The sequence below is a fragment of the Agelaius tricolor genome, unplaced genomic scaffold (genome assembly GCF_023055355.1).
Source record: "Agelaius tricolor isolate 1412-34295 unplaced genomic scaffold, bAgeTri1.0.p SCAF_4, whole genome shotgun sequence".
NCBI classification, from domain to species: domain Eukaryota; kingdom Metazoa; phylum Chordata; class Aves; order Passeriformes; family Icteridae; genus Agelaius; species Agelaius tricolor.
In genome coordinates this window covers 23,037,249-23,050,895 of record NW_027269264.1, presented here as the reverse complement: position 1 = coordinate 23,050,895, position 13,647 = coordinate 23,037,249, and the positions used below count along the sequence as shown (strand labels likewise).

The window sequence follows — 13,647 nt, the reverse complement described above, 5'->3', positions numbered from 1 at the left end:
ATGAATTAAACAGTCTTCCTTTGCCTAACTCCTACTTTAATACACCTTTTTGTTTTGCTTGGGGAAAACTACAGGTTGGTTTTGATCCACATCATCATATGCGAGTCCCAGGCATCCCTCCTAATCTCACAGGCATCCCAGGAGGAAAACCGTGAGTATCAAACATTCAGCTTTAAAAGTCAATCATCTGTTGGAAGTCAAGTTCCCTTGCTGGTTGGAATTCCCCTTAGCTACTGAAAACTATTGTGTGAATATAAATAAGTATAGCTATTCAGCAAGAGCAGGAGAATCACTGTGTAATCTTAAAGTTGCGTTTGTGAATTTGTTTTGAAGACTAATAGCAGTTGACATGGACTGGGTGATACAAAGTAAAGGAGACAGAAATAAATGGAAAAGGAGATGAACTTCAAATCTGACTGGTTGGTTGTTTATGGAAATGCAAGCTGGAATGAGATCTCAGCTTTCCATCTCTACTGTACTCTGCTTCTCAGTTTAAAAAAAATATTTCTTTGTTCACAAAAGCCTTGCAAGCTTAGCAGCAGTGTGCAGAAAAAGGAATACTGAAATGTTTTGTTTGATTGGAAATACTGGAAAGAATTATTTTATGATAATATTGAGATTCATCCTTGATGGAACTGACATGTATAGTGCGACCTGCTGTACCAGACTTTTCGTGTTGTGAGCCTTGGAAGAAAGATTACAGAGACAAAGAGCTCTCAGCTCACATTCCTCTTGAGGTAGAGAGGAGAAAAACTAACTAAAGCAGCTATACAAACTGGGATCATATTGATCCAGATTTTCTTTAAATTTCATCCAGTTCCCCTTCGTTGTCACATTTCTGGGAGACTCTGATCAGTTCAAACTGGAAAGTTTGATGGTCAGACTGGAAAGTTTGCTGCCAGTCCTTCTAAAGCTCTTTTGCACGTGAATGCTTTTGTGTAGGTGTCGTTAAGATTAGCCATACACCTGGATTTGTGTGAGTAAATGCATATGCTTAGCTGCCAGTGAGCTTGCAGACACACAGGATCAACAACATATGGTGACAAGTGGTCAGGTCTGGTGCCTGGAGCTCCTGGTGTACACATGTCACACAAATCATGAGCCAGGTCCAGATCTCTCAGGTGTCATGCACTGGTAACCACCTTAATGTACTTTCCTGCTAGTTGTGCCACCCTGTTAGGTGAATGCATAAGGCAGGTATGGAAATTGATGTACAGCAGCTTGTAGACCAGCTGCTTGCATTAAAAATTCTGTGGGGCACAGATCTTCATCCATTATATACAGTGGGCTCTAAGAAATGTATTGATGTAATGTTCAAATGCTCACTGGATTTAAGTTCATCCCTAATGGAGTCAGTCACCTGGAAAGACGTGTCTCTAGATCTACTAGACTTTGCTTGCTGTGGTGAGAGAAATGGCAATTGCAGGGGTTCAGAGATGTCCCTGCTCACATCTTTGTTCTGTTAAAATTGAGAGGAATAAAACATGAGGCAAACTGAAATCAAATCACTTCAATTCTGGTTTATCTCCAAGATTTTTAAATGTTGTTGCTCTGCTGATGTCTATTTAAACATTTAAATATAACTGTCATTTGTCTACCAGAGGGCTTGAAACTTTTAAAAGCATGATTATATTGACTTTTCTCTGTCTTGAGTGTGATAGTTGTCACATCTTCCAAGATTGTTATTTTCTCATCCTACTCCATTTTTATTTTAGAGGGAAATTTATGTAAATTCTCTGCACTGTTTAGTGTCCTGAAATGAAATGGGCAGCATATGGTACATTTGGGATCTGGCCCCTAATAACTGTCTTTTCACTTCAGTATTGTATCAACTCCTCAGCATTGTACAATATATAAATACTGAAAGATAGTATATAAAAAGGAGAGATAGCTAATGCATTTTGTTTCTCTGAAAATTATTGATCTAGTGCATTATGAATCTTAAATGACAAATTCAGTAGTTTAATTGTGAATACTGCCTTCTTTAGTCACTTTAAATTATCAATTAAGAAAGTGATCTTACACAGTATTCTCATAAAACAATTTCTTTGTGAGGTCTTCTCATTCAACCATTGTGACAATGGATTTTTCACAAGCATTATGATGATTTTTTAGGTGTAAGAAAATTAAAGCCTTCCATTAAGCATACCTCGAAATGTATAAGTAAACCCTCTTAAAAATTTTGTGCTCTTGTAATAGATGTGATGTATCAGGTAGCATCTTAGAAAAAGGCAATTTCACAACCGAACTGTTCTCCCTGGAATATACTTTGAGATAAAGCTATTGATAGGTTATTCACAGGTGGCATAAGTGGCAATCACAGAACAGATTTTTTCTCAGTGAGAGGCCTGATTTTGGCAAGAGAAATTGGGATTTGTAGCAGTTGAGTCCACAAAAAAAAAAAAAAAAAAAAAAAACAAAAAGCCCAAACCCAAAACAACCCACAAAACAAAAAATTCCATTGCAGTGCATTTTAGCTGGTCTGTCATGTCAGCTGTCAGCAACCATGCCTTGAGGACTTAACTCCTCAGTGTTGGTGGAAGTTTCACTGCAGCCTTAGGTACAGTGCTGAGCAGATTTGCTCAAGGGGCCTGGGGCCCACAGTACATTCAGGACAGATTGGCAGCAGTTCAGCTGAAGCTGCCACATACGAGTCAGTAAAGCGAGCAGCCAAATGTCCCCTGGCACACAGCTACCCACCATGTTCTGGCAGCAACCAGCCAACTATTTCTGTCTTCCAGAGGGCCCTGACCCAACCTTCCTTCCCTTCTCTGTGTGCTGTGATATCCCCATCCAAAGTTAAAAGTGGTGTCATATAGCCTCACTCATGCCAGAAATCATCATAATGTGAGTTGTAAAAGCTCATTTGATTGGTGCTTGACTTTCCACATTAAAACCTGAGTGGCTATGTGCTTGGAGGGTCATGCTACAGATAAATAAATGCTTTTTCCTTATGTGATTAAAATACCTGGTATGTGCCCAGTTGAGTAAAGCATGGTGCTAATAACACCAAGGTGATGTGTTCAGTCCCCATATGGCCATTCACTTAAGTATCAGACTCGATGATCCTTGAGGGTCCCTTACAGCTTAGAATATTCTGTGGAAAATCTGTGAAAAAAACTGAGCTGAGGGCACAACCTGAATGCCTGCAGGGGAGAGCACATCTTTGATTCTGTTTTCCTAAACAGCCTTGAAGTAAAACTCTTTAAATCATCTCCTTAATTTTTTTCCCCCTCAGAGCATACTCATTTCATGTAAGTGCAGATGGTCAGATGCAGCCAGTTCCTTTCCCTCCTGATGCCCTCATCGGTCCAGGAATCCCTCGCCATGCCCGTCAGATCAACACCCTGAACCACGGGGAAGTTGTGTGTGCAGTTACCATCAGCAACCCCACGAGACACGTGTACACGGGTGGGAAGGGGTGTGTCAAGGTTTGGGACATCAGCCACCCTGGCAACAAGAGCCCTGTCTCTCAGCTGGACTGCCTGGTAGGTGAACAGCAGCATACGACACCGAAAGAAGATAGGACGTTGTGTTAAGATTGCAGTGATACCACTAAGATATAAAGGGCAAGTGGGTTTCTGTCATGGTGTCACAGGTCGGTATTGCATTTGTAATTTTGTTGTTTCTATTAGAACTGAGGTTGAAATATGTTCCTCACTATACTTGTGGGTTTTTTCCCCTGCAAAGAATCAAAACATTTTTAATATCCTAAAATTGTGGTGGGAGGAAAGATCAAAGACAGCACAGCAAATATTGTTTATAAACTTTGACATTTGCTGGCAATCTTACAGCTTGTTGATACCTGATCATGCTAAAAATTGCTGTCTTGCAGCTGTATTCTCTGAGACTATTTGGGGATTCTGTCACGTATTTTGTATCTGTGTCTGTGTATGAATGCATTGACCTGTCTTAATGTGGCAATTAAAAATATCCATGAATGTTATTCACAAATTATTTGAATGTGCTAACAAGATGAACTATTGTTAGCAGCTTTTCTCTTGTCATTTACCAGTTCTTGCTAAGATGCTGCTGTTTGTTACAGAGGCAGTAATATGAGAACTGTGTAACACGTGTAGACTTATAATGAATTGCTACACAAGTTGCTACGCAAGTGAAGAAAATTGCCTAAATATTTTCCTCTGACATCTCCTAGATGGTGGCAGCAAGTCTCACTGGAATGGGAAGGGGGAAAGTGTGCAGGGAATTTGGTACTCCCCCATGCTGAGAGGTTAATGTGCTGAAATAAACAGAGTATGAAAATACAACTTTCTAAACCAGCTGTCAAATTCAGCTATCCTGAATTGTTTTGGGCTGGGTTCAGGTCTTTGCATTTTGATGCTAATTAAGATTAAATATCTCTCACTACTGAATTTTGTAGATCAAGTTGAAGTACTTCCCTAATGTCATGTAATTTTCTGGCATTAATACACTTTATCATTGTCATAAGTATAAATGGCTCATTAAAACCAGGAGGGAATACAATACTTTTATGGATTTTTGCTCTCATGTTAATGCTGTTTTCTTTCCTCATGAGTAATCTCTTGATGGCTTCTGTCTCCACAGAACAGAGACAACTACATCCGTTCCTGCAGATTGCTCCCTGACGGCCGCACCCTGATTGTTGGCGGGGAAGCCAGCACGTTATCCATTTGGGACCTGGCAGCTCCAACTCCTCGCATCAAAGCAGAGCTGACATCTTCTGCTCCAGCTTGCTATGCCCTAGCTATCAGCCCTGATTCCAAGGTCTGCTTCTCTTGCTGTAGTGATGGCAACATTGCAGTGTGGGATCTGCATAACCAGACTTTAGTAAGGTAGGTCGGCCAAACTGGATCATCAGGTTGTGGAGAATTATTTAGGCACAGCCGTAAGTGTGCTTTTGCACATTATGTATTCTATTTTCTCCATGCATAGATGCTTCCAGTATTTTGTTGTTCAGCATAGCCATGGTAATACCTTGACAAAAGTCTATAGGATTATAGACTATAGGTTTTGAAAGTTCCATAGTTCCAGGCTTTTGATCAGCCCATAATTAATTCCCTAAACATCAGTTGGTGTCAGTACTGCTGTAGATTCCTTGAACAAATGATTTTTTTCTGTTTCCATGCAATACACTGCTCTCACACTAATTTCTTTAATCAGAGATCCAGCAAATATGTCTTGGGTAAAGATATGTGTAAATTACTGCACTGCAGACTTAGCCCTTCAGAAGTAAGGATTGGTTCTCAACACTGATAGACAGTATGTTAAGAGCTGGTCACACAGAGATTCTCTGTGCACCTCACTGTGTATATGTTGTTACATGTAATATCAGCGTTGCATGCAAGTCAAGCTTTTCTTACCTGATGTTACCATTTAGACTGCTCTTTTTTTAACTTCAGTGACCTGCACATTTTTCTTAAACTAAGTTAATTTTGCTGATCATACTGCAGTCTTCTGGGGGGAATAACTATTTTAAGTTGAGTAGTGGGTATCACACAGCCAGCAGCAAAGATTTTCAGAGTACCTGACTCTTTAAGTGGTTTTTTTTGAAATCACATTAGTTGTCTGGCCTGATTGCATCATCGATTCATCAAAAAACTCACATGATTGTCCCAGAGTTTGTATTCATCAGGGATTGCTATTGGAATCTAAGTTATAACTCAGGGACTGAAAGAAGGTATTTGTATTTTTGCTCAGAATGTGCTGATCTTCTTCTAATATTTTCAGGCAATTTCAGGGCCACACAGATGGAGCAAGCTGTATTGACATTTCTAATGATGGCACCAAATTATGGACAGGAGGTCTGGACAATACAGTCAGATCCTGGGATCTCAGAGAAGGGAGACAGCTACAGCAACATGACTTCACATCGCAGGTTCAGTCTCAGAACTTTTGGCATGTTAACAAAGTTTTCTCATGGTTTTTAAAAACAAGCAAGCACTTTTAAAATTTTTTTTCTCCTTTATAAGCAAAAAAAAACAGCCTCAAAGAGAATTCCAAAGAATTTTTCAGTTAGTCTCATATTCCATGCTCTGGTTTTTGTTCTTTGGGTTTTTTTCTTGTGGCAGCTAAATGTCGATCTGGATTATGACTTTGACAGATTAGTACCTCTCCCATGGGAGTAACCAAGATTCAGTTTTATAAAACAAGTGCCAGATTAAAATATTCCTCTCTGCAATCTCTTCCCGTTTCCGTAAATTCGGGTTCAAAACTATTTTGCAAAAATATTTCTAAATGCTGTCAGATAAGTTGGACATTAACTTTTATAGTTTGATTCAGTACTTCACCATTGCAGTTTTAATAACTTTTAATAGCATAGATTTGCAGCTGTGTTTGCATGAAGTAATTTATCTTGATTACTGTAGTAACTGGATTATCATGTTTTTAAAACTACAGTAGACCAAAAAAGTGAGTTTGCATAGTGCTAACAGAGTATCAAGGGTCAGTTTTGAATATCTCAAGCTCATTCCTTTACTGATTGAAGCATGTGCTGTGCTAATTACAGATCTTCTCACTGGGCTATTGTCCAACTGGTGAGTGGTTGGCAGTAGGAATGGAGAACAGCAATGTCGAGGTGCTGCATGTTACTAAGCCGGACAAATATCAGCTGCATCTTCATGAGAGCTGTGTGTTGTCACTCAAGTTTGCTCACTGTGGTAAGCAAATCATTCTAAATCAGTTTTTTCCTTCACGAGAAACTGATTCAAGGTTACCTTTAAATGAAAGTGCAATACAGTTATTAAACGACAGAGTATAGTTAAAAATTTGGTATTAAATTTAAGTATTAAGGCTATTTTAAAAATTCTATCTGTCTGCTTTTTTCTATGTACTGCCTGTTTAGTGATGGAACATCATAGTGCAACCAGATGAAAATGTTACTGTTCTTTGGATATGTGTGAATGCTTTGTTATGATCATCTGTTTCTGGAGATGTATTCCTTGAAAACAAAACGCAGCAATAACATTTAAACAATCTGTTGCAGGCAAATGGTTTGTAAGCACTGGAAAAGATAATCTTCTTAATGCTTGGAGAACACCTTATGGAGCCAGTATATTCCAGGTAATAATCTCCTAGAAGCTGTTTCTCACAGACATTACCGTGCAGTAGAGCTGCACATCTTAGGTGTGTCAGTAGCCTAAGGAGTTTTCAGGTGGAAATGCAGCTAGTTACTGTAGTCGTTAAAGAGTTTGTTTGTAATTAGGGAAAGAAATGGTTTGGTCCTTTCTACTATTTCACTAATTCAGCTCTCTCAGTAAAGTAGCCCTTTATTCCAAAATCGTTCTTAGTACCCTTCTTTCTCACCTCTTCTGCATATTGGTGGAATACAATAACCCAAGTCATGTTAGGTGAACAGCCACTGAAGGTCCAAAATGTAACTAAACCAGTGAAAGTCATATTCAACATGTGTGTTTTTCTTGGATGACATATGTTGATGGATTGGACCAGCAGACTCCTGAGCTGAAAACTGAAGAGATACAGAGGGGCCCACTGAAGTGTAATGGAAGATGTAGCCTATCTATAGTCCCTCTGTGCCCAGTTTTTATGGCATTTCAATGCTACTATAGAAAAGTGGTATTTTTGGTGTGTCTTTCTATTCTTTCACCTACAAGTACTTCTAGGTTGGGAATATTTTTATTAAATTTAACTGTTAAATGGCTGTAGTTTAAATGACTAGTCTCGTGTATGGATGCCTGCCATGTCTCCACTTTTGGAGACAGTGCTGTTTACCTTGGCATGAGAAAGGTAGGGTCTACGTTTTCCTAGTAGAGGCTATTCATTTCTAATCATCCTAACAAAAGCACATCCCTCTTGAAAATGGTGTTTAAAACTCCAGTACAGGTTTCTTATTGAGGGGTAGATAAGGAAACTTCTAGTGCAGTGAACAGAGGTGTCCTTGCCAAAACACAGCATGACTGGAAAGTGTTTGGCTCTAGTGGTAACAGGCAGAAAATTATGTGAACATATATAATGTAAAGAAAAGATGCACTGAAACAGCAAGGTGAATGTGGCAATGCATACACTTCATCTGAGAACAGACAGCAAAGCCAGAAGAGACAGAGCTACAGCAACCTGCTGTATGCTGTGTCCCATCCAGCTCCTACACACCAGCTGTGTATCCTGTTCCACCACAGGGTCTTTTCCTACTTGCATCCTCTGTGATAATGTAAATTCCTTTGTGCAAAGCTTTTGTGTTCTTGTGTTGGGGAAGCAGTGAGAGCGGATACAGTTATTTCTGTGGAGTCTCTTTGTTTCATACCTATGGGTGGGTAGGGCTTTGAAGTGTTTCTCTGTGTTAATTTCTTGTTTACAACAAAAGAAAGGGGAAGAAGATTTTCATTCATTTTTATGCAAATGGAATGCATAAAATATCAATAATTGCTCATTCCTTGTAAAGTATATAGAAAGGACTACTTCTGTTTATTTGATTGATAGATTACCTGTAGGTCCATAATATTCACTCCCCTTTCTACTACTGCTTTATTTTAAAAGAGATCTTTCTGTGGAACAAAAGTATTTAAAAAGATTTTGACATTATGGTGCTGATACTTTAATGAGATTTTCATGTATTCCCTATCTATAAATTCTTCCAATTAATCTTCAAGCCCTTCAGGATTGAAGAATTGGAAAGACGTAATTTTCTTTTTCCTTTTCTCTTTTCTTGTAGTCCAAAGAATCCTCATCTGTGCTTAGCTGTGATATCTCTGTGGATGACAAATACATTGTCACTGGCTCTGGGGACAAGAAAGCTACAGTCTATGAAGTTATTTATTAGAGACAAATCTGAATGCAGACAGAACTCCTTCTCCTAGCACTTTGCTGTATATTCCTTTTTTTTTTTTCCTTTCTAAACAGAAAACTTAAATGCTCATCACAGTTATAGAATTTATTTTTACCTTCTTAACTTGCTATTGATTTGTGAATGTTCATTAAGAACTTGTGATACCAAATTGTCAGATATCTACTTGGAAGAAGATGGAATAAGCATACATAATGGTGACCTTGACTCTTTAATTATGTATTATAGCTGTAATGTATTTATTTTGTTTAAAGAAGGCTTTCTAACAATGAACTGACTAAATAAAGCTGTCTGGTCCGGCTTTAGTTTGAAAGATGCATCATATACTTGTGTTTTTGCAGGTGGATAAATTGGGGATCTTGGAGAAGGATGTTCAGGAGATAGTTAAAATTACACTAAATAGACTTGTACTTTCTATTTAAAAAAATAAACTTTGTTATATTTTTTAGTCCTGTTCTTGAATGAGACCTCTAAGTGTTATTACAGTATAATTATTTGGTGGGAAGATGCTGTATCTTAACTATTTTAGACAGTCTTGGAAACTTAGGAAATTGCAAACTGTAGCCAGTGATCTACATGCCTGTGATGAATGGCAAATTCAGTTCACATCTAAATTAAATTCACTTTAAGTAAGAATGTGCTAATTTATATATTTGCAATGTTAATATAGCATCTTGTGTACAGATTTGTTCTCAATGCTTTTCTGTTGATAAACATAAAGCATTTTGGTGTCAAGCTAGGTTTTTTAATATAAACACCTCTCTTTGTTATATTGTAGAGAGTACAATAAGTTGCCTCAAAGAATCACCTTTGTTACTTCTGGAAACTTTTGCAATGTTTCCTTGAAAATGGGGATATGTGTCTTTGGGCAATTTTTCAATTACAAGAGATTATGAAAAATATTTGATATGTTCTTTGGAAACTGCACTGAAATAAGAATGGATGCCTACCAATATACAAACTACAAAAGCAATGACCTCTGAGGTAGGATTTACAAGAGTACTCATTCCAACATACAAAAAGGAATGGATTCTCATTGGGATAAGGACTTGCTTTGTTCGCCAGCAGTTCAATCCAAGTCTTGATTGGATGTCCCTAAGATGGACGCAGACTGAGCCATTGTGCCAGAGACAACGTGTTATCTTTTTATGTTGTTGTTGTTGCTGTTAAACTATGATCTGTGACTTTTTTTTTTTTTGAATGCTTTAAAAAAGAAATCTTTAAGTCTGTGGATCTGCTGATGTACAGTGCCTTTGCTGCTATGGATCAAAATCAAGAGACCCGTGTAGATAAATCTTATTGTATAAGTAGAAAATTACTTAATTTCATACTAGAAATGGATTGATGCTGCAAGTTAAAATGGACTGTTTATTGAAGTTCCAAATGTGGTAGCAAAAAATGGTGTCTTAAGTGCTTAGTGTTTGATGTCATTAACAGTTTCGTAATACTCTACATTGTAGAAAGATTTTGATACTAAACTGTGTCATTGTACATAGTTCTAATGCATTGTATTGACCACCAGTACTTCTATAATTGTAGATTATTGTTTGTGCATTCAGACTTTTAAGCATTAAACATAAGTAACTTCTAAGATGCATTTTTCTTTTTTTTTTCTCCTCCCTCATTGTCATGTTTGTGATAATCTCAGTCACACACGCAGCTGTTAAGTCATGGAACATACCACTACAGCTACTTGTGGTTTTGCCACTGAAGCACAGTGTAGAGTTTCAGCTGAGATAGTGAAACCTATGAATTTACAGTTTCTCAGGTTACCTGACTGCACTGATTCTGAACACTTGAAAGCATCAGACTTCGCCTGTCACCTAAGAGTTTGCCTCTTCCCAGTTTTGTGGTTTCCTATCTGACATATTTATCCCATACCTTGGGAGACAGTGAAATTGAGGGCCATTACTAGTCACATGCTCAGTGAGTATGTGGAGCTCAGCAGGATTTGGGAGGGATATTGCACTGCAGCATCACACCAGGGTTTACTCATCCAGACCTAAAGTCTGTTCATGCTCACAGACAGACTTCTCTCACTGACTTTTGGGTTTCGATCAAGGATTTAGGCCAGCTTCCATGAAGTTAATAAACACAAGTTAAAGTGAGCTAGGAAAAATCAATGCACTGTTGGGAGGGGTGATAGAGGGAGGAGTTACACTATCTGTAACAGGAAAAAAAGGAAATGGAAAAAATCCAAAGGAAAATTTGAATTTTGTTGTTCTGTAACCCATTTCTGAAATGATACTGTGCATGGTCGAAATCCCCAATCATGCAAACCTTTCATGATATGCCAGCCTGTGGTGGCTGCTGGTACATGAACCCAAGCTTAGAAATACTTTGGGTTTTCTTGAAATGTCAAAACAAGACGTAAGTTGACAAAGTCATATACTTGTACTCTGAGTGATTAGGTAATGCTTGTTGATGGAAGAGAATGTAGAGGGAAGTTGCTCTGAGAGCTATTAGTTCTGTAGAGTTAACAGTGAAGTGCTTTCCAGATTTCCCCCAGAATAATGTAGTGTTTCACTTACACTAAGGTTCTGTGCTACTTAATACAATAATGCTCCATAAAAGTAAACATGGTACAGATACCTTCTGTTAATATTTACTCTTGTCTGAAGAAATAGAATTTACTGGTTATAAACATAATGGAGACACCTTGTCTTTTCAAAACCATTCAAAAATATAAAAGGCTAGGGTGTGCGCCATTTACTAAAAAGAGAGAAGTCACCTGCTTAACGTTCAGAGAGGATGTTGTATTTTTATGTAGTAGTTCAGGCATGAGATAACTTAAAACATCTAATATAAAGCATTCCTTCAAAAAGAATTAAACATTGCATACACCTGAATTTGTAACAAAGCTAGTTTTGACAGCAAAGTAATGTACTTCTGAAGCAGCCTGCCATACATCTGCTTATTAATGTTTATATTGATGGCTTGTAAACAGAGTAGGAATCAAATACTTTAATCCAGGATTACTGCAGTTAAATGTGTAGTCATCCTGATTTTTTTCCCCTTCAGGATTGAGTGCAAGTGAGAGATGGTACACAGCTACTTTCTGTTTTTCTGTGATGCATACACAGGGTAACCTTCCTTTTTCATTAGTTAGTTTTGTTTGCAACTGCACAGAAGTTTTGTGTAAAGTGTTTTGATGCAGGTGTGTGTTGTGCTACACACTTGTGGCAAATACACTCCAAAGAAAGTACAACCATCTCTTTCTCTGTATTCTTCCCTTCTCAAATCTTATTAAGTATGGTGATTGAAAGACATTTCTTTTTAATTTTTATATCTTTTCTGACTGACCAGTATACATACACTTTATGAGAATGCTTCCTATCAAACCAGTGTTTCCTAAAGATATGCAATTTTAGATTATTTTTCTCTGTTTTTAGCCAAAAGTGATTTCTCTCTCCTATTTCTTAAGCTACTCCATTACATGAAAAGAAAATAAAATTTACTTTACCAGCCGTGGTTTTCATGTATGAGGGATTTTAAGTCTGTACTGGAATAGTTTAAATTGGATTTTGTGTATTGCATTGAATTCTGGCAGCTGAAGCACATATAAAATTCCTTCTTCTTGAAATGTTAATAGGTGTGTAGTAAGAGAAACAGGAGAAGGTAGCTATGCAGGTCTACATATGCCTGGAGAATATTCTACAAAAACATGCTAGGGCCTTGGCATAAATAAATACTTCTTCTGTTACTACTGTATTTATTTCTGATCATTCCATCTGAAATCATGATATGATTAGCTTCTCAAGGATTTGTGTTGTGAAATAAAATGAAAATAAATTAAAATAGAAAATAAAATAGAAAAAATAAGATACAGTTTCAGTATGTGCAGGACTCAAGAAATTTAAAGCAGAACTTGGTCTGCAGTGTTTCCCATTTACATTGAATACACTACTTCTTTGTGGCACCAAATTAAACACTGCACACAGGAATACAAGAACACTTTAGAACATCAGGTATAGCTACTGAGAAGAATGCCACTTTGAATTTTTCTCTGAATAGCTCATCCAAAAGAGCTGCTCTCACATGGTATGTAGGAGGGTAGTTGCCATCAGTACTGGAGAACTTTTCTGATACTAATATTTTGCAGTGACCACAGTGGTGTTGAAGAGGGTTGAGCAGTTTGGGCTTGATGTGCAGCCAGCCAGTTCTGCCATATATTTACAAGAGAATCCCCTTCCCAGACATAGCAGGAGATGAATCCTGGAGTGCTGTGCTGTAGAAGATCATCTCTGACAAGCTCTTAAATAATGCACCTGCCACGTCTGCCTTTGAACCAAGAGGTACTGAACATAGCCCTTGAGATTTCACGTTTCTTCCAGTATTTGGACTACCGCATTTCCACTGCACAGCAAGAAATTTTTATGTCAAAACTAATAAATGTTCTTCCTCTTACCAAATGATTTTCTGTCCCAGTTACAAGGAAACAGTATTATAGTGTCTTTTTTTATTATTAAAAATGGTGTAGTCTGACATTTACAACATGTCCATAAACCTGCCATGGAGTGCGAAGAAGCTCTTCTGTGGGGTCACTTTGACTCACGTGGTTATGTTTTAAAACATTGCAGAAATAAACCTTTCCTTGTTTTGGGAGAGATTAACCTGTCATATCATATGCACAGTGTGCAAATTTAGGGGAAGGAGTATCTAGTGGTTATGTTTGTGTCTGTGGTTTGGATTTAGCTGATTACCCCAGAATGCTAAAATGCGTGTGAAGGGTAAAATCAGTAAGTACAAATATTTAAGGATTTAAAAAACAATTCTGCTGTTCTACAGTAATTATATTGACCCAAACTGTCTTTTAAAGTCATATCAAGGTAAGCATCTGTATTCCACTTTCTTTTCATATTCAAATA

General features: G+C 37.7%; 1 protein-coding gene across 3 annotated transcripts in view; it reads left to right on the top strand.

The window, feature by feature from the left end:
• The window catches only part of LOC139588980 (transducin-like enhancer protein 4), a 98,972-nt gene extending 88,602 nt beyond the window's left edge, over nt 1-10,370 (top strand). For all 3 annotated transcript variants that reach the window (XM_071424871.1, XM_071424872.1, XM_071424870.1), the window contains exons 14-20: nt 75-151; nt 3,239-3,488; nt 4,567-4,814; nt 5,710-5,857; nt 6,488-6,638; nt 6,965-7,041; nt 8,648-10,370. In XM_071424871.1, coding sequence (XP_071280972.1) covers nt 75-151; nt 3,239-3,488; nt 4,567-4,814; nt 5,710-5,857; nt 6,488-6,638; nt 6,965-7,041; nt 8,648-8,755 — 1,059 coding nt within the window. In that variant the 3' untranslated portion in view covers nt 8,756-10,370. The remainder of the gene's footprint in view (nt 1-74; nt 152-3,238; nt 3,489-4,566; nt 4,815-5,709; nt 5,858-6,487; nt 6,639-6,964; nt 7,042-8,647) is intronic.
• Nucleotides 10,371-13,647: the final 3,277 nt, after the last annotated feature.